General features: G+C 34.0%; 4 protein-coding genes across 15 annotated transcripts; 2 read left to right on the top strand and 2 right to left on the bottom strand.

Moving 5' to 3' along the window:
- Window positions 1-172: 172 nt before the first annotated feature.
- Window positions 173-8,575, top strand: LOC116124278 (probable serine/threonine protein kinase IRE). Its single transcript, XM_031409970.1, has 17 exons — window positions 173-575; window positions 956-1,023; window positions 1,158-1,310; window positions 1,611-2,984; window positions 3,186-3,358; window positions 3,600-3,849; window positions 4,715-4,807; window positions 4,894-5,034; window positions 5,134-5,226; window positions 5,723-5,921; window positions 6,009-6,094; window positions 6,217-6,305; window positions 6,506-6,557; window positions 6,638-6,694; window positions 6,795-6,953; window positions 7,244-7,321; window positions 8,486-8,575. The coding sequence occupies exons 1-17, from the start codon at window positions 173-175 to the stop codon at window positions 8,573-8,575; spliced, it is 3,558 nt and encodes a 1,185-aa protein (XP_031265830.1).
- Window positions 8,576-13,508: 4,933 nt separating this feature from the next.
- On the bottom strand, window positions 13,509-14,904 carry LOC116124291 (protein ODORANT1-like). Its single transcript, XM_031409997.1, has 2 exons — window positions 14,599-14,904; window positions 13,509-14,490 (listed from the first exon to the last, which is right to left on the bottom strand). Exons 1-2 carry the CDS (start codon window positions 14,859-14,861, stop codon window positions 13,971-13,973), a joined length of 783 nt encoding a protein of 260 aa, XP_031265857.1. The 5' UTR covers window positions 14,862-14,904; the 3' UTR covers window positions 13,509-13,970.
- Window positions 14,905-15,966: 1,062 nt separating this feature from the next.
- Window positions 15,967-16,890, bottom strand: LOC116124277 (protein ODORANT1-like). Its single transcript, XM_031409968.1, has 2 exons — window positions 16,598-16,890; window positions 15,967-16,489 (listed from the first exon to the last, which is right to left on the bottom strand). Exons 1-2 carry the CDS (start codon window positions 16,858-16,860, stop codon window positions 15,967-15,969), a joined length of 786 nt encoding a protein of 261 aa, XP_031265828.1. The 5' UTR covers window positions 16,861-16,890.
- A 5,962-nt stretch (window positions 16,891-22,852) lies between these two features.
- On the top strand, window positions 22,853-27,305 carry LOC116124287 (UMP-CMP kinase). 12 transcript variants are annotated; one of them, XM_031409982.1, is made up of 10 exons: window positions 22,853-22,938; window positions 23,035-23,119; window positions 23,774-23,827; window positions 24,551-24,605; window positions 25,022-25,139; window positions 25,230-25,386; window positions 25,760-25,840; window positions 25,920-26,027; window positions 26,320-26,377; window positions 26,952-27,305. In XM_031409982.1, the coding sequence occupies exons 2-10, from the start codon at window positions 23,054-23,056 to the stop codon at window positions 26,999-27,001; spliced, it is 747 nt and encodes a 248-aa protein (XP_031265842.1). In that variant the 5' UTR covers window positions 22,853-22,938; window positions 23,035-23,053; the 3' UTR covers window positions 27,002-27,305. The 12 variants fall into 12 exon arrangements, with proteins under 12 accessions (XP_031265842.1, XP_031265844.1, XP_031265843.1 ...); XM_031409984.1 differs by lacking the exon at window positions 22,853-22,938 and having other exon boundaries at window positions 22,949-23,119; window positions 26,892-27,305; XM_031409983.1 differs by lacking the exon at window positions 22,853-22,938 and having other exon boundaries at window positions 22,949-23,119; window positions 26,889-27,305.
- Window positions 27,306-27,655: the final 350 nt, after the last annotated feature.

Genomic DNA, 27,655 nt, shown 5'->3' with positions numbered 1-27,655 from the left:
CCAAAAGCTCATAATGTCTTCCTCAATCCCTCAATTCCCGCGAAAACCTCACACACGCTCTGTCTTTCCATCTCTCGCGAAATTTCCATTTTTAATTTTAATTTATATTAAAAGTAAATCTCTCTCAATTTGTCCTTTGATGATGCCATGAACAACAGAAGCCAATTGTTCAATGTCCAGTGATAACCAAGATCCATCAACGCCGACACCGTCGGTGTCTTCGCCGTCATCGGCACGTGCCAAGATGCTGAGGAAGATTCCGCCGATCCCGATTCGTCGCGGCAAGAATGATGAGCTGGAAGATACTAATAATAATAACAATAATAATGATGATGATAAAGGTAACAAGGAGCTATCGGAAAGCGAGAAGTCGGCTATACTCTTAGCGTCTTCTCTTGGTTTAAACCATATTAAAACGAGATCCGCGTCGTCTCCATCGCCTCTTAGATTTTCTTCTTCAGCTGGTTTTCCGAATCTCAAGAATGAGGCCAAGAACGATAAGGTTAACGCTGAAACGGTGCCTAAATTCGTTGCTCCTACTGAAAGCAAAATAGCCAGGACCATGACGGAACCAGGTTCTCAATTGTCGATTTTTATTGGTCAATATGATGAACACGGGAAATTAATTTGAGCTTTCATTTTTTTTTATTAAATAATTAACAAAAATGATTGTTTACGAATTATGTTGCTAGTAGCTGAAGTTTTTCACCAAGTCTCCTGAGAATGTGTGTTTTTTATTTTTTATTATTGATATCAATATATGAAAAAAAATAATTAAAACTTTTTAAATGAATTTAATGTATATCCTTAAAGACACATCACACATGTAAATAAATATTCTCTTGAAAGCTTTTGGTATTTTTATTTTTACTTTTTGTTGAAAACTTGAACTGAAATGTTTCTATAAATTTATAGGACACATTGTTTGATTCAGCTTTTCGTAATTGTTTCATAGGGAAAAAGGTTCAATGGAGTCAATCAAAATCGTTAAGATTTACATCACCTCTCAATACAGAGTTGGAGGTAATAATTTTTTTTTTTTTTTGGGTTTATTTAGATACACAACATGTATTTAAGTTTGTTAAATGGAGAGATTTAGGTAAGTGGGGTTGATTACGTGGTTGCTTTTACAGGTTAATCATGCAGCATTTGCCAAGGAAATGCAATCGCCACGTTTCCAGGCTATACTGCGTGTCACTAGTGGCCGTAAGAAGAAAGCCTCAGAAATCAAGAGCTTCTCTCATGAACTCAATTCTAAGGGAGTACGGCCTTTTCCCGTTTGGAAATCCCGAGCATTGGGCCACATGGGGGTATATATGCACTTTCAGAGACCTATTTAGCGCACTAATATTTTCGTTTTTGGGTTGTATATTGATGTATGAAACTTCTTGATAAAATGGAACAAAAAATAATTTATATACTGCACTTTCAAAGCCTCAAAATTAAGATTCATTTAACATTGTCCTTTTTGCATCTCGATTTTACAAGTAGAAATCCTGGCTTATTGTATATGCAGAGTGTACTTTGTTAACAGAATGTTGATCTTTTAAGACTTGTAACTATATTTTCTTTATGTTAACAATGTATATTTGTCCAAAAAACTTCTACAGGAGATTATGGTAGCAATCCGGGCAAAGTTTGAGAAGTTGAAGGAGGAAGTTAATGCTGACTTGGGAGTACTAGCTGGTGACTTGGTGGGTATCCTGGAAAAGGCTTCAGATACTCATCCTGAATGGAAGGAGGGTTTGGAGGATCTGTTGGTGGTAGCTCAAAAATGTGCTACGATGTCACCAACTGAATTTTGGGTGAAATGTGAATATATTGTTCAGACTCTAGATGATAGACGTCAAGAACTACCGATGGGGATTCTCAAACAAGCCCATACCCGCCTACTTTTTATCCTCACTCGATGTACTAGGCTTGTACAGTTTCAGAAAGAGTCTGGTTGTGAACAAGATAACATTTTGGGACTACACAAACTTAGCGATCTTGGAGTTTATCCAGAGCAAATATTGGAAGTTGCACAGCAGGACTTTAGTGGCCCATTGACTGGTGGGAAGGTGGTGAATGAGAAGCAGAGGAAGAAGACACATGGGCAGGAACAGGGCAGTCAGATTTTGAAACAAGATCAAGATGACGAACTGAGTGGTGAAACTGAAAATGTGGAGGTTAGCACCGCCAAAAGTACTGATTCAAATACAAGCGGCTATAGGATGTCTTCTTGGAAGAAACTTCCATCTGGAGCTAGGAGAAATCGTAAGGGCTCGGATGCTGTTGATACGCCCTCTAAGGAGAAATCAGAGCCCTTTCGAACCAAGGATCAAAACAAAGCTGTGAGTGATGACGGGACTGGAAATTTGGATGCGCCATTCCATCTCCCATCCTTAGAAGCACCGAAGGCTTCTTGGGGATTCTGGGGGGATCATCAACATGTAACATTTGAAAATTCGATGATCTGTCGTATTTGTGAGGTAGAAATACCAATTGTGCATGTTGAAGAGCACTCTCGAATATGCACGATCACTGACAGATGTGACCTGAAAGGTCTAACTGTAAATGAACGTCTTGAAAGAGTTGCTGAAACTCTTGAAAAGATAATGGATTCATGCACACCGAAGAGCACACCCAGAAGCACTGATTCCCCAAGAGGAAGTTCGGAAGTTTCAAGAGGGCTTACAACAAGTATGAATGACGATTTAAATGAGATGTCATCAAAGACAATTAGCTTGCGTCGACAATGCTCCGAAGACATTCTTGAGCGCGTTTCTGAAGCTGAACATGCTTTTGTCATGGAAGATCTGAATGTTTTGCCCGAAATATCATGTGACAAAAGTTCTACACAGACTGTTCCTGATGTCGGCACAAAAACCCCATCACCAGGAAGCTTGACCCCGCGATCACCATTATTAACACCACGCACCAGCCAGATTGAATTGCTATTGAGTGGACAACGAACTCTAACAGAACTTCAAAACTCCCAGCAGGTAAGCTGTTATATTAACTTTTTATTCTTTTTGCACTTATCTTTTATCATCATTTTGGTTTAACGATCTTCGTGATAGTTGTAATGGATATCCTCATAACTCTAATAGCAAATTAATATGACCGTTTGGTTTTTTGCGTTGTAAAACCATGAGGTTTCTTTATTGTAATTTTCATTTTCTAATGTTATCTTGGGATGACAGATAAGCAAGTTACTGGATATAGCACGCTGCCTTGCAAAGTTAAATTATTGTGAGTATGGTACACTGGAGAAAATGCTTGATCGTTTGGAAGATCTAAAATACGTTATCCAGGATAGGAAGGTGGATGCCCTTCTGGTAGAAACTTTTGGACGGCGTATAGAGAAATTATTGCAGTAAGTCAATCTCTTATTCCAAATTTTACTTGTTTAATGTTTCTAGTTGCTGTGAAAAAATATGTTGGGGGTGGATATTCTTTATAGTAGTTCAATTGAGTAAATTGATATTTAACAACAAATCTACAGTTTGACTTCTTAGTTTCTGTTATCATCTCATTATCATATGTTTTTCCGATTGTTGGTTTGTTATTTTACATATAATATCTCAAATCTTTATATAACTATCGAAAATCTACAGGGAGAAATATGCATATCTTTGTGGACAGATAGAAGATGAAAAGGCAGACTCATCAAATGCCATGGCTGAAGAAGAGAGTTCAATGGATGAAGATCCGATGCGTAGTCTGCGTGCGAGCCCAATCAATCCATGTTCTAAGGATCGAACATCCATAGAAGATTTTGACATAATAAAACCAATCAGCCAAGGGGCATTTGGGCGAGTTTTCCTAGCCAGAAAAAGAGCAACTGGTGACTTATTTGCTATAAAGGTAACTATCCATATCTCCAGGAATTGGCTGACTCATATAGATAGAAGCCAATAAGACATGCTTAACCATTTTTCTCTCTGTATACCCTTTTCAAAGTGTATATGATGTTAGGGACACCCTGCATTATAAAAATGTGGATTCAATTGGGGTACTCGTAGTATCAAAGTGTCTTATATGCTATTTGATTGCTAAGAACTTACTGTTTTGTCATGATATGAATTATATGGGGAGCTTATTTGGGGATCCTGACCTTAAATAGAATATTACCTGCTTCTTAGTGTTATGAAACAAACCATGACTAGTTTCTGAGTAGAATTTAATATTAGATATTGACAATTGAAGTAAAACTTTACATTGGAACTCCTATAGTTTACTTCCCATTGCAGATTAAGGTGATCATTATCTCCTAAAACCATCAAAATAAGAAGAAGAAAAATATATATTAATTCCAACTTTTCCTTATTGTAAGGGCGTAAAGGGAGGTTTTCATTCAATGGCAAAGCAATACTTATAAGTTCTTGGCTCCCAGGTCATTAGTTTCTGCCCTTATTAGGTTTAGTTATTCTGGGAAGTTTCTGGTTCTAAGGTGTGTAACATATAGCTTGCCCTGCTTATGTTTGCAGCTCTTTAGTTTATCGAATAACATTTATATATCTGGCTACTGAAAATGTTGTATATATCTTTAGTCCATTTATCTGAAATATGATTCAATTACTGGATGTATGTTCCTGTGTTAGTATGTACACCTGTGTATTCTGAAAGTGTTTAATGCTTGTGTAATTTATCAAAAAGAAAAGAATAAGTGTTAACTGACCCAAAATGGTCTTCATCCTTGAGAATTAATCTGTTACAAGAATTGTCACAGGTCTTAAAGAAGGCTGATATGATTCGTAAAAACGCAGTTGAAAGTATTTTGGCTGAGCGCAATATCCTCATATCAGTTCGCAACCCTTTTGTGGTTAGCAAATTCCCTTGATGCTGAATAATTTTAGAGATGCATTACGTTGATAATTATCTAATACTAAATGATCTGATGATGAACAGGTCCGGTTTTTCTACTCGTTCACTTGCAGGGAAAATCTTTATCTGGTCATGGAGTATTTAAATGGTGGAGATCTCTACTCTCTGTTGAAAAACCTTGGTTGCTTAGATGAAGATATGGCCCGTGTATACGTTGCAGAACTTGTAAGGACATATTCATATTCCTTAATTGTTGAGGACTTTTGTGCTAACTTGATAAAAATTTCTCACAATAGTACACATAGTTTGTTTATTATTTCTCAGGTTCTTGCTTTGGAGTATTTGCACTCTGCAAATGTCATTCATAGAGATATAAAGCCAGACAACTTGTTAATTGGTCAAGATGGTCACATCAAGGTCAATATTTTGCAACCTAGTTCATAGTTTCCATTTTGTTAAGCTTGAACACTGAAGATGGTTGGGGAAATATTCCATTATATTGGCTCATTATTCAACGCTCACTGTTTTCTTTACCTTCGTTATCAATTTATCAATGACTAGAGTATGGCAGCATTGTGTAGCTGGCGCAAAATCAATATTGTTCTAGGAAACGGAAAAAATCCTTTATTTTTCTTTAGTGCCTTTAACAAATGCAATCAAGAAAATGAGCAGTTACCCTTAATGGTATTGGAATAATCAGCAGTACAACTATTCTTCATTTACATAATATGTCAGAATTTACTGTTTTTATGTGGGAATTGAGTTGATTTGTGTCTACTTATTCCTAAGATTACATGACATCTATGACTGTTTGTTTTGTATTGCATATTTGCTATGCTGTTTGATCTCTTCAGTTTTCATTTATACAGTAATGATTATGTTAATTGTCACCTCACACTTTCTTCTACTACAGTTGACAGATTTTGGGCTCTCTAAGGTTGGTCTTATCCACAGCACAGACGACTTAGCAGGTTCATCACTCAGTGGTGCTGGATTTCTTGGAGAAGAACCAAAAACTCAACCTTCATTGAATAGAGAACAGCGCCAAAAGCATTCAGTAGTTGGCACTCCTGATTATTTGGCACCTGAAATACTTCTTGGCATGGGACATGGTAAGCAAGTTATTTGCTAAAGGGTAGCACGCATAAATAAGAAACGAGAAAATGATTGTTTGATGCTCCACTTTTTTCTCCTCCTAGGTGCAACCGCTGATTGGTGGTCTGTTGGTGTTATTCTATTTGAGCTGCTTGTTGGTATTCCACCATTCAATGCAGAAACTCCACAGGTTGGCCATCTGAATATGATTAACTTTTAAATGATTCCAAACACAGTTTCTTCTTTCTTGTAAACAAACTGTCATCTAGGGTACAACTTGGCCTCATGACAACTGTGTCCGGTTGATTGCAGCAAATTTTTGACAATATAATGAATAGAGATATACCCTGGCCTGAGATACCTGGGGAAATGACCTATGAAGCTTATGATTTAATTGACAAGTAAGTTCTATAAAAGGATTTGTACATTTTATGTCTGTTTGCCTTCAGTCTGTATAAGTAATTTCCTTGAATGCATGTTCTTGATACGTCCATATTGAAAGAGAATATGTGTTTTTGGTCGACAATTCTTGCGCCCGTTAGAATCATTATGAGCATGATATGCAAATTACATTAACACATTTGTAATTGATTTCTTTCAGATTGTTAACTGAAAATCCAGTTCAAAGACTAGGAGCAACAGGAGCCAAAGAAGTAAACTGTTCACAACAATTAGCAAAGGCTTATTTATAATTATATTGTGATTTCAGGAACTAAGCAGACTTTTTTGGTAGGTGAAGAGACATCCTTTCTTCAAGGATATCAGCTGGGACACGCTTGAAATGCAAAAGGTCTTATTTTAGAATTCTTGAAATCCTTGCAAGACAAAAAGTCTTAAGTAAACTCTTAACAACTATTTCCTTACTCTGTAACTACCCTTCTTTGCTGCAGGCTATGTTCATACCAGTAGCAGACACTCTTGATACTAGTTACTTTGTGAGCCGTTATGTGTGGAATCCAGAAGAGGAAAATTTTCAGGGAGGTAGTGATTTTGATGACATGACAGACTCGTGCAGCAGCGGTTCACTCAGCATCACACATGAAGAGGATGTGAGAACATACTTTTATCCTGATCATCCATGGAACTCTTTGCACATAGGGCTGTCAGTAGGTCAAACCGTGGCCTGATACCATTTGACAACAGCTTCAATCTGATTGTTTTAATGCCAATTAAGCGCCCAACCTCTATGGAACTATGTAGACAAAGTAAAACTCAAAGATATGATGAGGAACTGAAGCCAAAAATCTTATGAGAATTTCCATTCGAATTTGATGAGGATTCTGGCAGCCCTATGTGCTCAATATTTTATTATTCTGATTGTTGTTTTCTTGTACAACAGAGGGATGAATGTGGCAGTTTAGCAGAATTCAATTCCTCAACTCTTTTGCAGTACTCTTTTAGTAATTTCTCATTCAAGGTAAAACCTTCCACACTTAAATTTATATTCTATTGTCATGAGAAAAATTATTATATTAGATGGAAATGAATCTTTGTTGCGGTTTGTATAACTTTCCTTAATCTGACAAGGTAATTGCTTGCATAAGATTTTGAATAGATGTATAACTTTTAAGTTTTGCAATATTTAATTTAAGAGCCGTTGCGTCATATTCTTATCATCAATTAGACAAATTGCGCTTGGAAAAGGGGTAAGGCCGAGGGGAGGAAAGAATCAAAATTATATTTTTCTTACCAGAAATTAAAATACTTTTGTGTTCTTGAAAGCTTCCTTCAAGACTTCATTTAGTCAGGTTTGAATTGATATATTCTTTTCCTTTGGTCCAATTTAGTCTGTTTTCCAAGTTTAGTCAAGTTTGAACTGATCCTGTGGACCTCTGGTTCAATCAGTCTAACTCTAATGTTCAAATTAGGTGATGAAAGCTATTGATGTAGTCAATTTTGGTCCTCAAGGGTCATTTACATTAAGTTGTAAAAGCCCGGGATAGGTTTGTATACAGTGGTCCTCAGCCTTGGTCCTGGAACTTTAAACAGGGGCTGGAGACTAGGATAGGGATTGGCTAAATGCCAGTAACCACTCCTTGTACCCAGATTCAAAGCCTATCAACGTAATGAGACAAATCCCCAATGAGCCAAATTAAATTTTTTCCATTTTGGCCCAATAAAAAACCTAAATTAAAAATGGTGAAAATGCTTATTTTTACTTTTTCTTACACAATAGCAAATTGAAAAATAAATTATATATTACGGGGGCCAAGGCCAAATCTTAAGTGGAAATCTCAGCCTTAGTTGAAGCTTGAGGATCTCCACAGATCTCTCTAATAGACTAGGGAGAGGCATAAGAGGGAAAAAATTGACATGGAGGAGGGAGAGATGAAAGCTATGTGTTCTTAAAGTTAGTGAAGCTAGTTAACTACTTGTTCATATATCTGGAATACTGGTCACTTTAATGATAAAATCAGAATTTCAAAGAGCATATTGAAGTTTAAACTAAACATTGAGGACCAAAATAGTGCTGCAACAAAAATGTTTTAATTATGATTATGGTGCTAAACATCAAATATCCGCTCCATTTTTATGAAATTACAATCTGATATTAGAATTGACATGTTGTTTGTTTGCTCAGAACTTGTCGCAGCTGGCTTCTATCAATTATGATATGGTGGTAAAGAGCTCCAGGGAATCAAAAGAAGCCTCCAAACCACCTGTTCCATGAAAGTGATCACATGGTTACTTCAGCATGTATATACTCTCACTTATCAGACATCTAGTTAGCTCTTTCATATATGGTTTGAAGAAAAACCACAACCTCATGACAAGTTCAAGAAGATGCTGATCTGTTTTTCCTTTTTCCTTTTTTTTTTTTTTATTTAACAAAAATAGGTGGACACTCTGGTTGTAAGGTCTCAGTCCATGCTCACCAACTTATGATGAAAATGGACCTGAAGTTAGTCATCCTGCTGCCTATCCACCTCCTAGGATCATCCATGCCAAAAATGGCAGTTCATTGGAACAGGTCATGGTTTTTTTCTTTCTTTTTCTTTTAATAAATAGAGGGTTTTCTTTTCTTTGTATATATTTACAAAAATCTTTCTAATAGATAAAATTTTGTGAGATTATATTATTTTAGGCTATGATTTTCCTGGTTGTTCCATGGACATATATTTATTGCCATTATGGCCGGTTCTGTGACTTAGTATTGAGAGATTAAATAATTTTTTTTTCTTTCTTTTTCCTCTTATCATGACCTTTGCCCCCTTCTCTTTGAAAGTTGAAATTTATGCTTTCTGTAATTACCTTCATGTGGCTGGGGAAAGATAAATTACTTAGGCTTAAAATAAAGACAACTGAAATTCTTTTGCCCCATTCTAGGATTGGTTTTGGCATGAATTCTGCCACACTATTAACACGTGCAGTTTTTCTTTTTCTTTTTGTTTTTTGATTATGGTGTTGCTAACTGTTTTTTAGGGGTCTCCTTAATGGGTGTCCATAGAATAGTAGTATGACATAATCGAGAAGAACCATAATATAAAAACGGCACTTCAGTGGAAATCCGAAGAGGATTGTAAAAAGAGGCATGAGGTATTCATATTAAATAGATACGAGGTGTTTTATGCTCTTCGAAATTTTCTTGAATAAGATTTTTATAAATCTGTTCCTCCAGTTTGTTTATGCAAATGTTCGTTGATGGTACTGAAGGCATGGTCTTAAAAATGAATGGCCATAAATCTTCATTGCCGAATGATTTTTTCTTGTAATGCACTTCAGTTTATAGGTGACTAAGATAGATCGATATAATAGATAGTACAGCACAAAGAGGCCCTTCTTTTAACTCTTATTGGTAGCCTGCAGGCCAATATATATAAAAGAGTGCAAGAGGTTTAAAAAATATTAACTTTCTTCTCAGTGTTGCACTAATATTATCTGTGACCAAATCATCATCAAAGTGAGTTGGCATTCCACATTCTTCCTTGGGACAGAAAGAATAAAGGAGCATGGTTCACTAGCTGCCAACTTCATACGTTACATCATCTAATGTTATAACAATGATAGAGAGCTTGAAATTTTATCAAACTGATCGTAAGTGGATATCTCCAATTAGGAAGCTCTAAATTCTTATGTCGTTTCTGGATTTTTTTTTTTGGTAAGTAAGTAGTATCATTAAAAAAGATAGTATCATTAAAAAAGAGAAAACATATACAGAGAGGTTATAAAAAAGCTGACCATCAAATCTTAGGACAAATCTTGTGATGGGAACGAAAACATATACCTAATAGGCTGAGAATATAATCTTCTCTTGTTTGTCTATCTTAAGCATGGGAAGGATAGGAGACGAGATGAGAGGAGCAAGCAAAAGAACACAAAAACAAAGACATCTTATCATAAGACATGCCTTGGGATATGATTAAAAAAAAACCTAAACGAGACTAACAACAACAATATATAACATCATTCCTACCTCAGGAAAACATCATTTCTAGATATTTTAATCACGCATTCTCGTCATTTAGTCTCAAACAAATAAGGCTCCTTGTCTTAGGTTATATGATAACATTAAGAAAAGACCTACATTTTATGTTACATATACAACGGCAGTAAAAAATTTAGTTGTTGTTTTCTAAATGATGCAATGGTGGTTGGAGTATCATTATCAATATCATATGCCATTGATGTAGTTTCTTATTTGTAAGAGTCTCTTTCATCTTTTGAATCCATTCCCAGCTAGCTCTTCTCTTTATACATATATAAATATCTTACTTCTTACTCAGTAATTAACCATCATGTTTCATAGTTTTATAAGGGGACCATCGACTTTTGTATTCCCTTGTTTGTTCTACAGTTCTTTTAATCTTCACTTATTTTAATGTTCTAAAAGGCTTTCTCAGGGGTCAATCTCAAAACTTTATAATTTAAAGATTATCATCATTGATGGAGCATATATTATATAGCATTAAAGGGAACAACTTGAAAAATTGTTATGACTGTTTGAGAATACATGGTGCCCACAACTTAAAATATAATAGGACAGGAAAGACATTTATCTTATATATCTTATATATCTTCAAATTCAATGGATTTATATGATTTCAGAGACCTTCCTTACTTTTTACTACATCTTGTAGAAGTTCAATTTAAAGACATTTGAGTTTCAAATTTTACTAAGTGTTTTGTACTGACATACGGTTTAGTGTCAAGGCACATTTTTTTAGATGATGCTAATTTTGCGTCGAAGAAGGCCTGCCCCGGCTGTCTTTGTTGGCCGATGCTGCTTTTACCATCGGAGCAGGCCTTAATTCCAGCGGTGTACTCCACTCCACATTCACCATTTATTAGTGGATCATGTTATGATAGTTACCTCATACCAAATTTGTTAAAAATCAGAAATTTTGTCTTGTATTATGATGAGTAAGCTTGTTTAATTTTATTTGCTAAATAATCATCACCTCTTGGACTTGGTGGAGCAGAAAAGATAGATTAAATACAAATATGTAATTGGGATCACTGGAAATTTGCTTATCTGTAAAGCGCTAAGTGTGCAACGTCCCCAGTATACACTAAGGACCAAGAGCCAATTATAGCAGAAACTTGAAAAATATTATACTACTGTAATCTGTTTAAAGTTAGATTTAATGGCTTAATGGTTTTGTGGGCATTGCCAACTTTCAGGAGCACGTAATTTTCTATTAATTTGTTTTATTAATAAGAGTAAACTGAGTTTTTCTTATCTAAATAATGGCTAAACGATACTTTCATATCTATAGATTTTTAAAATACCACTTTATTATGTAAATTTGTATTCTGTTTCTAATTCTGGCATCGTTGTGACCCCACACCACTACCATTCTTTTCCCGATCATGACTCACCAAATCTTATCAAATCCTACCCCTGTTGACCTTACCAATAACTGGAAATCAAGCGATTAGGGATTGCATAACCACCTCCCAAGTCAAATTCTGATCAATTTCAATCACCAAAATCTAATCTTTTCACCACCAAAAGACTCATCGGCCTCTTCTCTTCAAAAGCTCTAATAGCTTGGACCGAGTTTGCTCTCTGTTTGCCGTCGGAATATAATTTTAGGTAGTAAAATGATATTTTAAAATATGTGGGTGAGATTGTGTCATTAAACCATTATTTGTATGGGAAAAAGTCGACTCTATTAATAAATACTAGTTGAAATTAAATAGATGTGGTAATGATCAACGTGACCAAGCTACCATTGAAATCAATCGATGACCCTTTAATTTTGTATTAATTAAATTTCTCATTAATACAGATAATTATTATGACTGTGATATATATATTTATATTCATATTGTTGTGATACTGATGTTGATCCATTAGTTCATATGTCTATGTTGCTTACTTCCTTAGAATGTGATGAAATTTTTTTATACAAATATTTTAAACATTAATTTGCAAAAAAAAAAAAAAATCAATATTTTAGTTGAATTTATTCATATTTTAAGAATATTCTGCCATGAGTTATGATCAGGTTGACCGCTTCTTCTTCTTTTATTGTTCACATATTATATAGCTTTTAAAAAATGGTTTCAATTTTTGGTAGATATTTATTTTGACCATTTTTTTTTTTAATATTTAAAGTTTTCATGCATGGAAAATTATTGTTTGTGGAATTTCTAAAGGTGATATTCGAGATTTTCTCACATTGGATTACGACTGATTTTTAATTTCTTCGTTTAATAGTCAATTAGCATACCGTATTTTGTTTGAATCTGTTATATATTACTGTCACATCAAAATAAATTAATTTTGCTCCTCGGAATGCATTTTTGAATCTGTGATGATATTTTTTTATACAAATATTTTAAACATTAATTTGCAAAAAAAAAAAATCAATATTTTCTTTGAATTTATTCATATTTTAAGAATATTCTGCCATGAGTTATGATCAGGTTGACTGCTTATTCTTCTTTTCTTGTTCACATATTATATAGTTTTTAAAAAATGGTTTTAATTTTTGGTAGATATTTATTTTTGACCATTATTATTATTATTATTATTATTTTGATAGTTTGTGGAATTTCTAAAGGTGATATTCGAGATTTTCTCACATTGGATTACGACTGATTTTTAATTTCTTCATTTAATAGTCAATTAGCATACCGTATTTTTTTGAATCTGTTATCTATTACTTTCATATTAAAATAAATTAATTTTGCTCCTTGTAATGCATTATTGTATAATAAGAGATCGAATTGTTGGGTTGATAATTGAATAAAAATGATAATGCGTTGACAAATACTGTCAAGAACCAGTTGAGTAGTCCAGTGGTCAATTAAAACTTTTGAGTGTATTATTTAAGAAGTCTTGAATTTGATTCACCTTGACCCTTAATAGCAGTAGCCACTGAAGGTTTACACAGTTGTTAACTTCAGGATCCCGAAATTAGTTGAGGTGTGTTTAAGCTAATCCGTACACCCCCGAACAACCAACTGCTTAAAGTGCTTCTCAAGAATAAGTATCAAGTGATGAAGTAAATTAGAAATGTTATGAAAGGCTTACAGAAGAAGTACTTTTGAGACTAAAATATTGTTTATAAAAAAAAAAAAACACTTTGAAAAAATTTAAAATTGGTTGGACTGCAACTAGATTTGTCAAGAGTTGAGTATCAAAGTTCACAACCCCATTACTTAATTATTGTTGGGCACAATAAAATAATAATATGGTACATAAACAAGAGAAGATCATCATAAAAGTACAAAAGTTCATCCTATAATTTTCTCTTTTACTTTATTAAGAAGAGGCAAAGCTACATTTAATTACATTAATTTATATTCAAGTATCGCATTTGTTTCTTCAACCTCACAGCTCTGAAAAGAGTGGGGTGACCCTTTAGGTAGAATATCTCCTTCTTTTAATTGCAGATCCTTCAGGTTGATAAGATGATAATATAATGCCAGACAAGAACAAAAAGAAAGGAAGACAGATATGGTTTGATTTTGCTTAAGAAACCAAATTTATTTCTTAAACACTTGTTTTCTTCTTGGTTCTTCTGCAGAAATTTTTGAAGTAAATAATGGTTGTCCAGAAATCCTGAAGCTTCTCTTTTTACATAACAACTCCAGAAAGTTGAATATATGGATTGTCATAGCTTGCTCCCCATGTCTAGTACTGCATTAATGTCCTTTTCATTGAAACAATTTCCAAGCCCAAATTCTCCTTCTCCAAACTCTTGATAGTCCATCAACCATGAACAGTTTTCTTCTGATGAAGACAATCTTCCAAATTGATCACCATATTCTATTTCTCTGGCTGCTGGGAAGCTCCATGAAGTGTCATCAAGAAATGTCTCTGACCACATGTAACTCATCAACAGGTCGTCATCACTACTGTTTGGATCCAATGACCTCGAATTCGATTCATCAGTTGAATAATTCTCAGTCTGAGAGCTCACTTTTGCCTCCTCTTGCTGATCATTATTAACATCAAACTTTGCAGCTGCCTCAGGATTATTATCTTGTGTACCGGTTTCTTGTTTTTTCAGAGGCTCATGCGTAACCGGATCGATTCCCATCTTAATAAGCTTCTTCTTGATGTGGGTATTCCAATGATTCTTGATCTCATTATCCGTTCTTCCTGGCAATCTTGCTGCAATTTTAGACCACCTAAACATAACCAAAACTGCACGTTAATAACAACAAGAAAAAGAAAAAAAACATAAACATTCCCATTACATCCAGGGAAATTAAAAAAGAATATATAGTAAAGTAGACCTATTGCCAAGGCGAGCATGGAGATCAATGACAAGTTGTTCTTCAGCTTCATTAAGAAGGCCACGTTTGAGGTCAGGGCGGAGATAGTTAGTCCAGCGGAGGCGGCAGCTCTTGCCACAGCGACGGAGGCCAGCGAGCTTGGGGACAGCCCGCCAACAACAATGGCCATGAGTGAGAATAAAGGTGACCAATTTTTTGTCCTCCTCAGCAGTCCAAGGACCCTTCTTGACACCGAGTTTGTCACAACAAGGTTGCCTTCCCATTTGAGTTTCAAAGTGGGTAATTTAATTAAACTATACTTCAACAATAACGCCAACAACTTAATCCCACCCACCTATTTATACTACTCCTCTTGCCTTCCTTTTGGGGTTTTCATTTCTCCTTTTATCTTACCCTTNTTTGAATCTGTTATCTATTACTTTCATATTAAAATAAATTAATTTTGCTCCTCGTAATGCATTATTGTATAATAAGAGATTGAATTGTTGGGTTGATAATTGAAATAAAAATGATAATGCGTTGACAAATACTGTCAAGAACCAGTTGAGTGTTCGAGTGGTCAATTAAAACTTTTTGAGTGTATTATTCAAAAAGTCTTGAGTTTGATTCACTTTGTCTTCTAATAGCAGTGGCCACTGAAGGTTTACACAGTTGTTAATTTCAGGATCCCAAAATTAGTTGAGGTGTGTTTAAGCTAATCCGTACACCCCCGAACAACCAACTGCTTAAAGTGCTTCTCAAGAATAAGTATCAAGTGATGAAGTAAATTAGAAATGTTATGAAAGGCTTATAGAAGAAGTACTTTTGAGACTAAAATATTGTTTATAAAAAAACACTTTGAAAAAATTTAAAATTGGTTGGACTGCAACTAGATTTGTCAAGAGTTGAGTATCAAAGTTTACAACCCCATTACTTAATTATTTTGGGCACAATAAAATAATAATATGGTACATAAACAAGAGAAGATCATCATAAAAGTACAAAAGTTCATCCTATAATTTTCTCTTTTACTTTATTAAGAAGAGGCAAAGCTACATTTAATTACATTAATTTATATTCAAGTATTGCATTTGTTTCTTCAACCTCACAGCTCTGAAAAGAGTGGGGTTACCCTTTAGGTGGAATATCTCCTTCTTTTAATTGCAGATCCTTCAGGTTGATAAGATGATAATATAATGCCAGACAAGAACAAAAAGAAAGAAAAACAGATATGGTTTGATTTTGCTTAAGAAACCAAATTTATTTCTTAAACACTTGTTTTCTTCTTGGTTCTTCTGCAGAAATTTTTGGAAGTAAATAATGGTTGTCCAGAAATCCTGAAGCTTCTCTTTTTACATAACAACTCCAGAAGATTGAATATATGGATTGTCATAGCTTGCTCCCCATGTCTAGTACTGCATTAATGTCCTTTTCATTGAAACAATTTCCAAGCCCAAATTCACCTTCTCCAAACTCTTGATAGTCCATCAACCATGAACAGTTTTCTTCTGATGAAGACAATCTTCCAAATTGATCACCATATTCTATTTCTCTGGCAGCTGGGAAGCTCCATGAAGTGTCATCAAGAAATGTCTCTGACCACATGTAACTCATCAACAGGTCGTCATCACTACTGTTTGGATCCAATGACCTGGAATTCGATTCATCAGTTGAATAATTCTCAGTCCGAGAGCTCACTTTTGCCTCCTCCTGCTGATCATTATTAACATCAAACTTTGCAGCTGCCTCAGGATTATTATTATCTTGTGTACCGGTTTCTTGTTTTTTCAGAGGCTCATGCGTAACCGGATCGATTCCCATCTTAATAAGCTTCTTCTTGATGTGGGTATTCCAATGATTCTTGATCTCATTATCCGTTCTTCCTGGCAATCTTGCTGCAATTTTAGACCACCTAAACATAACCAAAACTGCACGTTAATAACAACAAGAAAAAGAAAAAAAACATAAACATTCCCATTACATCCAGGGAAATTAAAAAAGAATATATAGTAAAGTAGACCTATTGCCAAGGCGAGCATGGAGATCAATGACAAGTTGTTCTTCAGCTTCATTAAGAAGGCCACGTTTGAGGTCAGGGCGGAGATAGTTAGTCCAGCGGAGGCGGCAGCTCTTGCCACAGCGACGGAGGCCAGCGAGCTTGGGGACGGCCCGCCAGCAACAATGGCCATGAGTGAGAATAAAGGTGACCAATTTTTTGTCCTCTTCAGCAGTCCAAGGACCCTTCTTGACGCCGAGTTTGTCACAACAAGGCTGCCTTCCCATTTGAGTTTCAAAGTGGGTAATTTAATTAAACTATACTTCAACAATAACGCCAACAACCTAATCCCACCCACCTATTTATACTACTCCTCTTGCCTTCCTTTTGGGGTTTTCATTTCTCCTTTTATCTTACCCTTTTCTTATTGTCCGTGTTTCTCACTTTAATTAATTAAATCATTTTTTTTTTAAATAATATCTCAGACTTTTATTCCAAATAATGTCTCATATTTTGTAACTTTAATGTATGGTAAATAATATGTTAATGTCACTTAAAATAATAATAAAAAATATAGTATTACTTAATTTAAGTGTAATTTTCTTTAATCCGACACTCATTTTTAGGTTCTTTACTTTACATTGAAGAAATAATATAATTTATTTCCTATCTTATCCCAATTCACCTAAACTGAATCTCATAATAATTTAAAAAAAAAAAAAAAAAATATATATATAAAAAGACATATTTCTTTTTCAATTATAAAACAATCAGCTTTTAATTTAAAATAAAAAAACTAATTTTGATCAAAGTCTAAGGCTGCTTTTAAGATATAATTGTGAGTGATCATGACAAGAAAATTAATTTTATAATAATTAAATAAAGAATTATGTAGGGTGAGTGTGTAGGAACGCGCCTCCGAGGGGTGGGGGGATGAGGTGGAGATATGGGGACCCACCATGGGTTAATGAAAGCAGCCTGGGACCTAAATTGATATATTCTTGGGTGTCAGGCTCCACTGAAGTAGGGCCCATGATAGTGAAGGTGCAAATATGAATCGTCCAATGAAAAGCTTACGCATACACACTTGAAGCTCACGTTGTATTTTATCGTTATAAAAATTAAGAGTACAAACAAATTACTTAAGCATTACATCACCCATTTCATCATCACCACTACAATGTTAAGCAACCCTAATACTGTACTAACATTACATCATATATTCTATAAATTTATTATATAAAAATACGGATCTTATATAATAAATAATAAATCTTCAATTTAATTATAAAAATCAATAATTATTTCAAATTTCTTAATTTTTTTTTCTAAACTTTTTTTGTTATCGGGGATGCTTAGGTTAGCTTATGCATATCTTGTCTCGACAAGTCTCTCGATCTAGAACAAGACTTTCGAAACAGGATAAACCCTACGATCCGTAACCAATAATATTATCAACCATTCTTGTGATTCAAACTTAAGACCATAAGGGAAGCAAACCCTTTAGCCCCAAGCATTTATCACTCGGTCAATCCATTGCTGATTCTTTCTAAATTCCAAAAAGGTTATAGTGATATTTAAGTTTTATTTTGTTTATCCGCATAACAAATATAAGGGTTGTTTTTATTTTCCTTTTTATGTATTACATAACAATAATAAAGAATTAGTAATAATATTAATATAGTGATACCCAATGAACCCATATGTAACAGATGCACCATATATACTTCCATGTCAATCTATCATAAATTTGATGTTAGATATAAACAAATATTATACTTTATGTTTGGTTACATATTCAAAATAATGAATTCCATGTTTACATTATAAATCACACTTTTTTTTATTATAAAATTTGATTATATAACACACTTTATATTACAGATAGTTTACGTTATCGAAGTAAAACTTGTAAATAATATATTTTTATTCCAAGCAAATGGTCTCAATAACTTAGGCTTCGTTTGATTCGCTTTTGAGAATACTATTATTAGTATTCCCAAAAAAGTTAAACAATAAAATGTCATTATTCCTAAAATATTATTCTATATTTTTTTAATTTCTTTTAAACCACTTAAATTTGTTAATTTAACTAAACACCCCCAAATATTTTTTTTTTAGAAATTGCAAAAATACTCCGACCACCCTCCGGCGGTGGTAGTCGGCTGTCCGTATTTAATGGATAGATTGGGGGTATTTTTGTTAACTTTTAATATTTTATTATAGGGGTGTTTAGTAAATAAACAAACACAAGAGATATTTTTATTAACTTTTAAATTTTACATCGTAATACCTATCCAATTTAATTTTTTTCAAAAAATTATTCTAAAAACTATCAAAATAATGAACTAAACCGAGCCTTAATTTCGAACACCATTATGGTTAGCGAAAGGCAATTTTAGCGCGGGAGCACAAGACAGACAGACACTCGTTCAGTTTTTGTCATTAATTGGCTTTGACCCTCCCGTAACTCGAACCCGTGCTCTGATATCAGTAAACTCAAGGCGCTTATTCCACCACGCTTTGTTTATTTATATATTAAACTTCACTGTCATTAAAGTGTTATTTTATCTCTTATTTATCTTACCAACCAACATGATAGTTTAACATTTAAATAATGATAATTAATACTCAAGTAAACCCCAATTAGGGATTTTATGAGTTTTGATGAACTCAAATTTAAAGAGAGCCATTTAATCCAAAACGATGACGTGCAGAAGTGGGAGTAGATTAGGTTAGAGTGTACAAGTGATGCAAGCAAATCGAATGACATAGCTAGGAATATGAAGAGATATAAGTTAAAACTACTACTGATTTTGTATTTTTTTAATCTAAGAGATTACTTAAACTCTTTATTATAAAGAGTTTATCCATAAAAATAAGAGTTTAATAGATTCTTTATCTTTAAAATATAAATTAGAGAGTGAGTTTGATTCTCCACATTTAGAGAGTCAAATTTCACTTTCTATCATAATTTTAATTAATAAACTACAAGTTCCTATGTATTTTATTTATTAATTCTCTTTCACGTTAAGTCTCTTTCTTAAAAATATAGAGTATCTTCATTAAATTTAAAGAGTCTATTAGATTTGAATAAAAATTATGTTCTTTATATTTTAAAATTAATGAAGATACTCTTTATTTATATGAAATATGCTCTTGAGCACCATTGGAGATGCTCTAAGAACGAAATTAAATTATGAGTTATAATTAAAGGTTGAATCGCACCCGAAGTTTTCCCTAACATATTTACTATCTAAAAAGTTTGAAAATGACAATTACCCATCAACCATTAATTTTGTCCATTAAATTGAACTGCAGAAAGATATGATGGTAAATTCAAAAGTAGTCAAAGGGTAATTATATCATTTTATGCCCTATATATAAAATAAATAGTAAAAAATATATATCTTCTTCTCATCTCTCCCTTCTCCTCCCATTTTCTTCTTCTTCTTCATCTCCCCCTCCTCTGCCGTCGGTATCTCCATCAATATTTCACTACCTTTCTGACAATCGACATCTCCCAATCAACAGCCCTTCCACTCTCCCCGCCAACAGTTGCCCCCAATCGTCGAATTTCGCCTCCCTGCCCATCTGAGTCCCTCAATTGCGCGATTGTCTCCATTGCAGTCACGTGACAAACCACCCCACCTCAGCCGACGAAATCTACGACATTAATGGCATGTGGGTAATTATCGTATAGATATTAACGATGGGTGGGTAATTGTCGTTTTCAAACTTTTTGGATAGTAAATTGTTGTTAGGGCAAACTTCAGGTGGAAAAATGTGGTTAAGCCTATAATTAAATCTTCTGATTTTTTATTATTATATTGATTTGCTAGCAATTAACTAAATACAATTATGATGTAATCGTTGTGTAGTGGCATCGTCATAAAGCTAAACCCATACCCATATGTAAGCAAATATAATAATAATAAACATAGACATCAAAAAGAAGAAAACAAAAAAACAAAGATGATTGATTTGAGGGATGTGGGTTGGTTTTTGATTGGTTAATTTAGGAATAAACTTTTCTGATTAGCTTTAATTGTACAAGCAGCAACCTCTGATTAATTAGGCATATAATCCACAATTCTTTCATGGGTTCAATGAAAAATTAATTTAAAAAAAAAAAAAGAAAAGTCTTGAATTGACGAGGCAATAGAATCTTGGGTTTGATTGATTGATGGTTGGAGAATTGGACTAAAGGGCAAAGTGATTGTTTTTGACTTTTGTTTTTCTAAAGTGGAATAATGTTGATAATGATCATAAAACCATTGCATTGAGTACGTATATGTCAAGTTGAAGGAATCTTAAATCTTTTCGTTTCAATTAAATAGTTTTACTTTTGAACAATTGATGAGGTGGAAATTGGGTCATCATTTTACATAAGCTACAATGTCGTCTCAATTGGGCAAGTTCATTTTGTTTAGAATTAGTCCAAGCCCTGTCCTCCTCCTGGCCCAATTTTGGGCTTCATTTGCCTTGCCCAAATATAAACCTAATCTTCTTGAATGTTATGTGGACACTGCTTCATTCCAAAACAAAACATTGTTTATGCAACCTCAGATGGATGTCTCATCCATCATACTTCTTGAACAAGTAGGGTTTAACCAATTTAAGATCCTAAAATTTAAAAAAAAAAAAAAAAAAAAAGTTCATTTGAACTATAGCTTAAAGGTAAGGAGGGTATAACCAAACTACAACTTCAATAAGTTGATTATAGAGTAAACGACTTTTTCCCACCTAAATAATAGTTTAATGATGCTTTTTTCACTTAAAAAAATTTCAAAATACAATTTTATTACCAAAGCACAATTTCGTTAGTAAATTTTATTGTGAAGAAGATTAGGATGGTCAAAAGTCTCTTATAAGTAAAGGTAGGATGGACTTTCCTCACGACGTCTATCCCACTCAATAGCACCAACCTTTTTGCCTCCATTAGCTGACAAACCCCCATCGCCATCAACCTTGCTAGCCCCCCTAATCGCGTGATTGACGTCACTAACCAATTGCGCGTGCCTCTTGCTCCACTTGGCAGGCGCGATTTCAGCCACATTGTTGTACCCAACTGCCATCCTCACCACCCCCTTTGTTTGCCTTGTTGTTGTGTGTAAACCAACCATCTTCCACCGCCGTTGGGTTTTGCGATTTAATTATTTTGGAGCTTTTTTGAAGCATTTTGATAGTTGTTTTGGTGTTGTTGGTGTGTTGAGTTTTGTTGGCTTGATTGTGGGTGTTTTTCCTGGTTTTTCCACCTTCCTTAGCCATTCCATCTTCTTCTTCTCTCGGGTGCACACCGAGAACTTGACGAAAAGCCCCAGTCAGTGCGCGCAAGCCCAATGCACGTGAGCGCCAACTGGTGTGAGAAGGATATTTTTGTCTTTAGAATAAATATCACTGTATTTAACGAAAATTATTAATAGAATATAACATATGGGTAGTAAAGTTTATTTTGAAACTTTTTGGGTGAAAAAGTATCATTAGATCATTATTTGGAATAAGACTATATATATAGGGGTGAGCATGGGTAAAGGATAGAATTGAAACCGACAGATTCCACCCACTAGTTTTGGGTAGGAACCGGAATTAGCCCTATTGCTATTAGGGTCCCGTTCCGATTTTAAAAAATTAGAATCGAGAATTCCCAGGTCTAGTTTCAATTCCTACAGTGCTTGAACTGGAATCGAAATTGAGGTTTGGGTACCAGATAGGAATTAAGACTAAATTGTAATTTTTGTAAACTATTGGGGGTGTATGAGTAATTTTTTAGGGATGTACTTGTTATTTTTTAAAAAGTTGATTGAAACTAAAAACTATGTTTTAGGTTCCGTTTCTAGGTTTCTAGAAATCGAAACCGGCCAGTTCCTGTTCCGATTTCAAATCTTAGGAATTGGTTGGTTTCGGTTCTGCTTCCTTAAAAAAATGCAGGATATCTGGAACTGATATATACCCGAGCTTCAATATTGGACTTTAACCCTAATGATTGAATCAAAAAATAATTTTGTGAGCAATTAATAAAATTTCAACAAATATATATATCTATAATACCAATCTATTTGACAAAAGAGAATTACATTAATTTTTTATTTTGAAAAGTTAAAACTTATTTTAAATAATATTGACAAAATAAAGAAAGTTGTTTTATTAAAAAAAATACTTTTTTATCAGAAAAGAAAAGTCAAATAACAAATTTTGATTGGGTTTAATAATAATTTGACCAAAAAAGAGTTGACGTGGCTTGAGTTTGAAGGTTTTCAACTAGAATTTGCATTTGCATGAAGTCACAGGCTTTTTCATTCACTATGTGCCGCGCACGTTGCGCCCCTGTATTAGCTCAAACACTCTCAGTAGTTATTCATAAAGTAATAATCGACTGTTTTTTTTGTTTTCTTCCTCGCACGAGGCGTTACTTGTTCGACTAAATGTCTCACTGAACCTTTGATCTACTTAATTTACAGAAAACGCTGCTGTAGAAACATGTGGAGGCGCGTGGCTTCACTTTCTCCTTTGATCTCTTCCTCAATATCGTCCTATCTTAACCAGGTAACCATCGTCAACTCACGGGTTTCAACATCATCCTCTCTTAAATTACATTTTTTTCTTTTTTTTTAAATCTTGATTTGTTGAAGCTTATCTGGGCTCTCATTATTAGTACAAATGATGATGTTTACGATTCATTTTTTTTTTTTAATTAACAGCGAATATGAATGTTGCTAATATGATATTGCGCCAAACTGTAATGAATATGTTAATTATGATGATTTTACTTGCGTCTGCGCTCTGTTGCCACTCTAAGAAACCTGAAACGCCTTATTGAATTTGATATTAAGCTTGAAGGCATTATGTTGGATTATTAGAAACTGTGATTGTTATCGGGGTGTAGTTTTGTTCATGACCAAGAAATGAAGATTTTAGATGACGAGAGAAGAATGTTTACAGATTATTATTATTTTGGAATGTGAAGGGAGCGCAATTAAAATGAGTAATTTTTATGGGTTCGCTACAGTTTTGATTTGTTGATGAGAGAAGAATGTTTGTTCCTGATTGTCAATAGTCATAGGCTCATAGCCAATTAGAAATTGAAGTTGCAAATCATATAGTCCTTTTCATTTCTTGCTTTGGTGTTAGCTTTTGCTTCATTTTCATATTTAGATTCTTAACTTCTCTTTACCTTTGATTATTTTATATTCAATGCAGGCAGCTTATAAATTCAAGATATGGGAATCATTTACCACAGATATACCCACTCAGGTATTGAATACTTTGATCAAACTGTTTGGTAAGGTTCAGTGATTAAGATGAGTGGTTACAGTGTGGCTAATGTTCGGTATTAACTGGAATTGGTTCTCACAAAAATATTTTATCATTGTCTACATTGACTATGCCTGTATTGAAGACTTTATGTGGTGGAGCTTCTAAATGCTTTTGTAGCTGAATCCAAAAAACATAAAGTTATTGTGCCTTAAATTTTGATATTACTAAATAAACTTTAAGAAATTTATAAGGAAACAGGGATTTTCTAAAGCTGAGGGTAATTTCAGTTTACTTCAGTTTACAATATAGCTCAAAATATTTTCGTTAGATCATCAACTATTAAGCCTTACCCAGCATCACCAATCAGCATCACCAATTCTCTATGTGGGGATTTCTAGTTGTGCTACATCCCTTATTATTACTTAATCTTTTATGGTTTGGCAGTTATACAACATTGGGTTTGCTGTCTATATATAGTATGTTTATGTCCTGCAATAAGTCTGTTACAAAGTATAAGGTTTCCAAACATCAAATTGAAACTTAAGTTGAACTATGAGAATTATTTTTTTCAACGAGTATTTGCTTATTTTCCTGTGGTTGACCCTCATCCATAGATGTGGGATGTACTGACAATCTTTTGCTCCATCATGCAGGGCATATATAAAGAGCACTTAATTGTCAAACTGGATTGTGTTAATTGTGCTCCTTATTTTGATGCAGGCAAAAGGTGGACTGTTCTCAAAAGGAAAAGCTCCATTCATCACTTTTGTCTTAGGTAATAATTGTATATCATTAGTGATTAATTAAAGGATCCCATATTAATTTTTTGTATGCTGTCATGAAAAAGTACTTTGATGTTCTTAAGGTACCAAATTCATGGTTTAAAGTTCTCATTCCTTAAATCTCAACTAAAGCATATTGGGATATCTAGAAGAAGGTATGGATTTAGATAACTTGTTCCCTGATTTTTGTTAAGGTGGGTCTTCACATCTTTCACATCTTGATAAATCAATTTTCAAGACTGATCAGATTGAAAGAACGTTGATCAGTTTTGGTTACTTAAAAAAATGTTAAAAGTAGGCATGTCCATGTGAAGATTTCCATAGATATTACTTCCAAAACTTTTTGATGCTTCAATATAAAATTTATGATGCGTATATGTGATAGAAACTTTTCTTCCCAAGCTCTCAGGTGGCCCTGGTAGTGGAAAAGGTACTCAATGTGCTAAGATTGTTAACAATTTTGGATTCAAGCATCTAAGTGCAGGAGAATTATTGAGGAGAGAAATAGCTTCTAACAGTGAATATGGGTAATGATTCTCATTCCCATTATTGAGAATTGTTCAATTATAGATACCTTCAAAGTTATGAATCCTCTGAAAATGGAACTGCAATTTCAGTGCCATGATTCTTAACACAATTAAGGAAGGAAAGATTGTCCCATCAGAAGTAACTGTCAAATTGATCCAAAAGGAGATGGAATCAAGTGATAGCCGTAGATTCCTCATTGATGGTTTTCCACGAACTGAGGAGAATCGCATTGCTTTTGAGAAAATTGTGAGTTCCTCTCTCTGTTTCCTCTTTTATGAAATGGGCTGAAGAAAGTTATGTTTTATTGTTTCTTGTATTGGCTTTATTTGGCTATACATATGATGGACATGATTAAGGTTAATAAAGTTTGTTACATTTGTTGAGTACAATGAGCCTGTTAGTGAAGTCATGAGATTCTTCCTACACGTGGCCTCGAGAGAAAGAAAAGGGGGTGGGGTGGTTGGGGTTGAGGAGATATAAGAGTAAATTGGTCCTGATAGGGAGATCTTACGCAGTAATAATCCTGAAAACAAGTTCAAGTAAACCAGTAAAAAGAACCCATATTTATCATTTGTTTAAGGACACTTGCATGAGATGACCAATATTGTTTCTGATGCAGACTGGAGCAGAACCAGATCTTGTTATTTTCTTTGATTGTCCTCAAGAAGAGATGGTGAAAAGAGTTCTGAACCGTAACGAGGTGCTTATCTCTTATACTTTTCCATGTATAGATATTCTGTTGATACCACTCTTTAAGATAACATATTGTTTAATTGCAGGGTCGAGTTGATGATAACATAGTTACAATCAAGAAACGTCTCATAGTGTTCGAAGCATTAAATCTTCCTGTTATCAATTACTATTCAAAGAGGGGAAAACTTTATACGGTAATATTTAGTAATTAGTGAATAGGGGGTCAGAATTTTATTAGCTTATTAGTTATAGTAAAGTTTAACCTGTCAGCTTTTTCATTCCTATTTATGAATTTAATTGGACTGTCAGAACAGACATAGTGTTCAAGGATGTGGATTGGGTTTTCTTATTTGCATTTATTCCCTCTCTTAACCTGTGTCCTCTCTGTCTCACAGTCCACCTGAGTTCATAGAGATCTTTTTCTAAAATAGCTTCAAAATTTGAAAATTATACCTCAGTTGTAGTGACAGAAGGTTTTGCATGCAGATCAATGCTGTAGGTACAGTCGATGAAATATTTGAACAGGTTCGCCCAGTTTTTGCTGGTAAGGTATGTCTCGTGGCATTCAGTGTTTACCTTTTACTTATTGTTTTACTAAGAATATGGCTTCATTTGTCAACCAAACGAACTACTTCTTCCATTGGCTGTGAAAATTTTTATATTTGTAGTTGATGTTGTGATCATACCAGAACACTCAAGGACGGACCTAGGAATTAACTTTAGGGAGTACAAATTCAAAATAATACAACATAAAATAGAAGAAATTAGATAAGTGTGGTCAAATCTATAAACATTAATACATATATAACTTGGTCAAAGCAAAAAATTTAAACCAAATTAATATGAAAAAAATCTTGATTGGGTCACCAGCCCCTACTCATGAATATGTGAGTCCATCCATGAGAACAATTTGTGTCATACCTATTCATTCATCTCAATGCTTGTGATCCCCTTTTGTCTATACCACATCTGGTCTTTGAATGATTTGTTCGCATCACATGTTTAGTAAAAACCATATTTAAAAGCCTCTGAGTCTAGCTGATTCTATTCTGCAGCAGTTGATCGGATGAATTGTAATCATACTGAGTCAAGAGTAACATAAAGCATGGAAAATTCAGGTATTTCTTGCGAGTTAGCGGTGCCCATTTCCCCAACATCATATGATTAATTGCACAACTACTATCTTAAGGAGTGGATATTCTCAGCAAGGATTCTGGGAACTTGTAGATACAAACATCTATCAGACTAGAGGGCAGCAATTTCTTTTAACTCTGTTTACTGCCCTTTCCTTCATGAGGATACATGTACTTAGCATATTCTGCCGGGACTCTCATGCCCTGTTGTAGTTAAGCCCCATCTATGATATATCACAGGCCAAAAAATTCTGAGTGGTTTGAGTGGTATCATTCAACTGATGACCATGAATATTCAATTATCATATCACATATGATGCAATTTCTTTTTCTTTCTCATTTCTTTTGTAAGACAAGGAAGATAAGACATCGAGGATGACAAAAGTTACCGGCGATCTTTTATCTAATTAAATTTAAAGGATCTAATAAATAAGTTTAAATTATTTATTTTTAATATCAAATGGACTGTATTAAGAGCCTGATTGGGTTGACTTATTTACTGGCCGAAAAAACTTATTTAAAGTCATTTGGTTCACTGTTATTACCCTATCTTATTTCTCTATTTTATTCTAAAAACTTAAAAATATATTTGTTCCAATATTTTCAAAATCCAATTTTATTTTACTCAACTCACAAAATATTAATAATTACCTTTCTCGTAAAAATTCTAACTTTACTTTTTCTAAAAT

The sequence above is a fragment of the Pistacia vera genome, unplaced genomic scaffold, assembly GCF_008641045.1.
Source record: "Pistacia vera cultivar Batoury unplaced genomic scaffold, PisVer_v2 Contig151, whole genome shotgun sequence".
Classification (NCBI taxonomy): Eukaryota; Viridiplantae; Streptophyta; class Magnoliopsida; order Sapindales; family Anacardiaceae; genus Pistacia; species Pistacia vera.
This window is presented reverse-complemented; position numbering and strand designations above follow the sequence as displayed.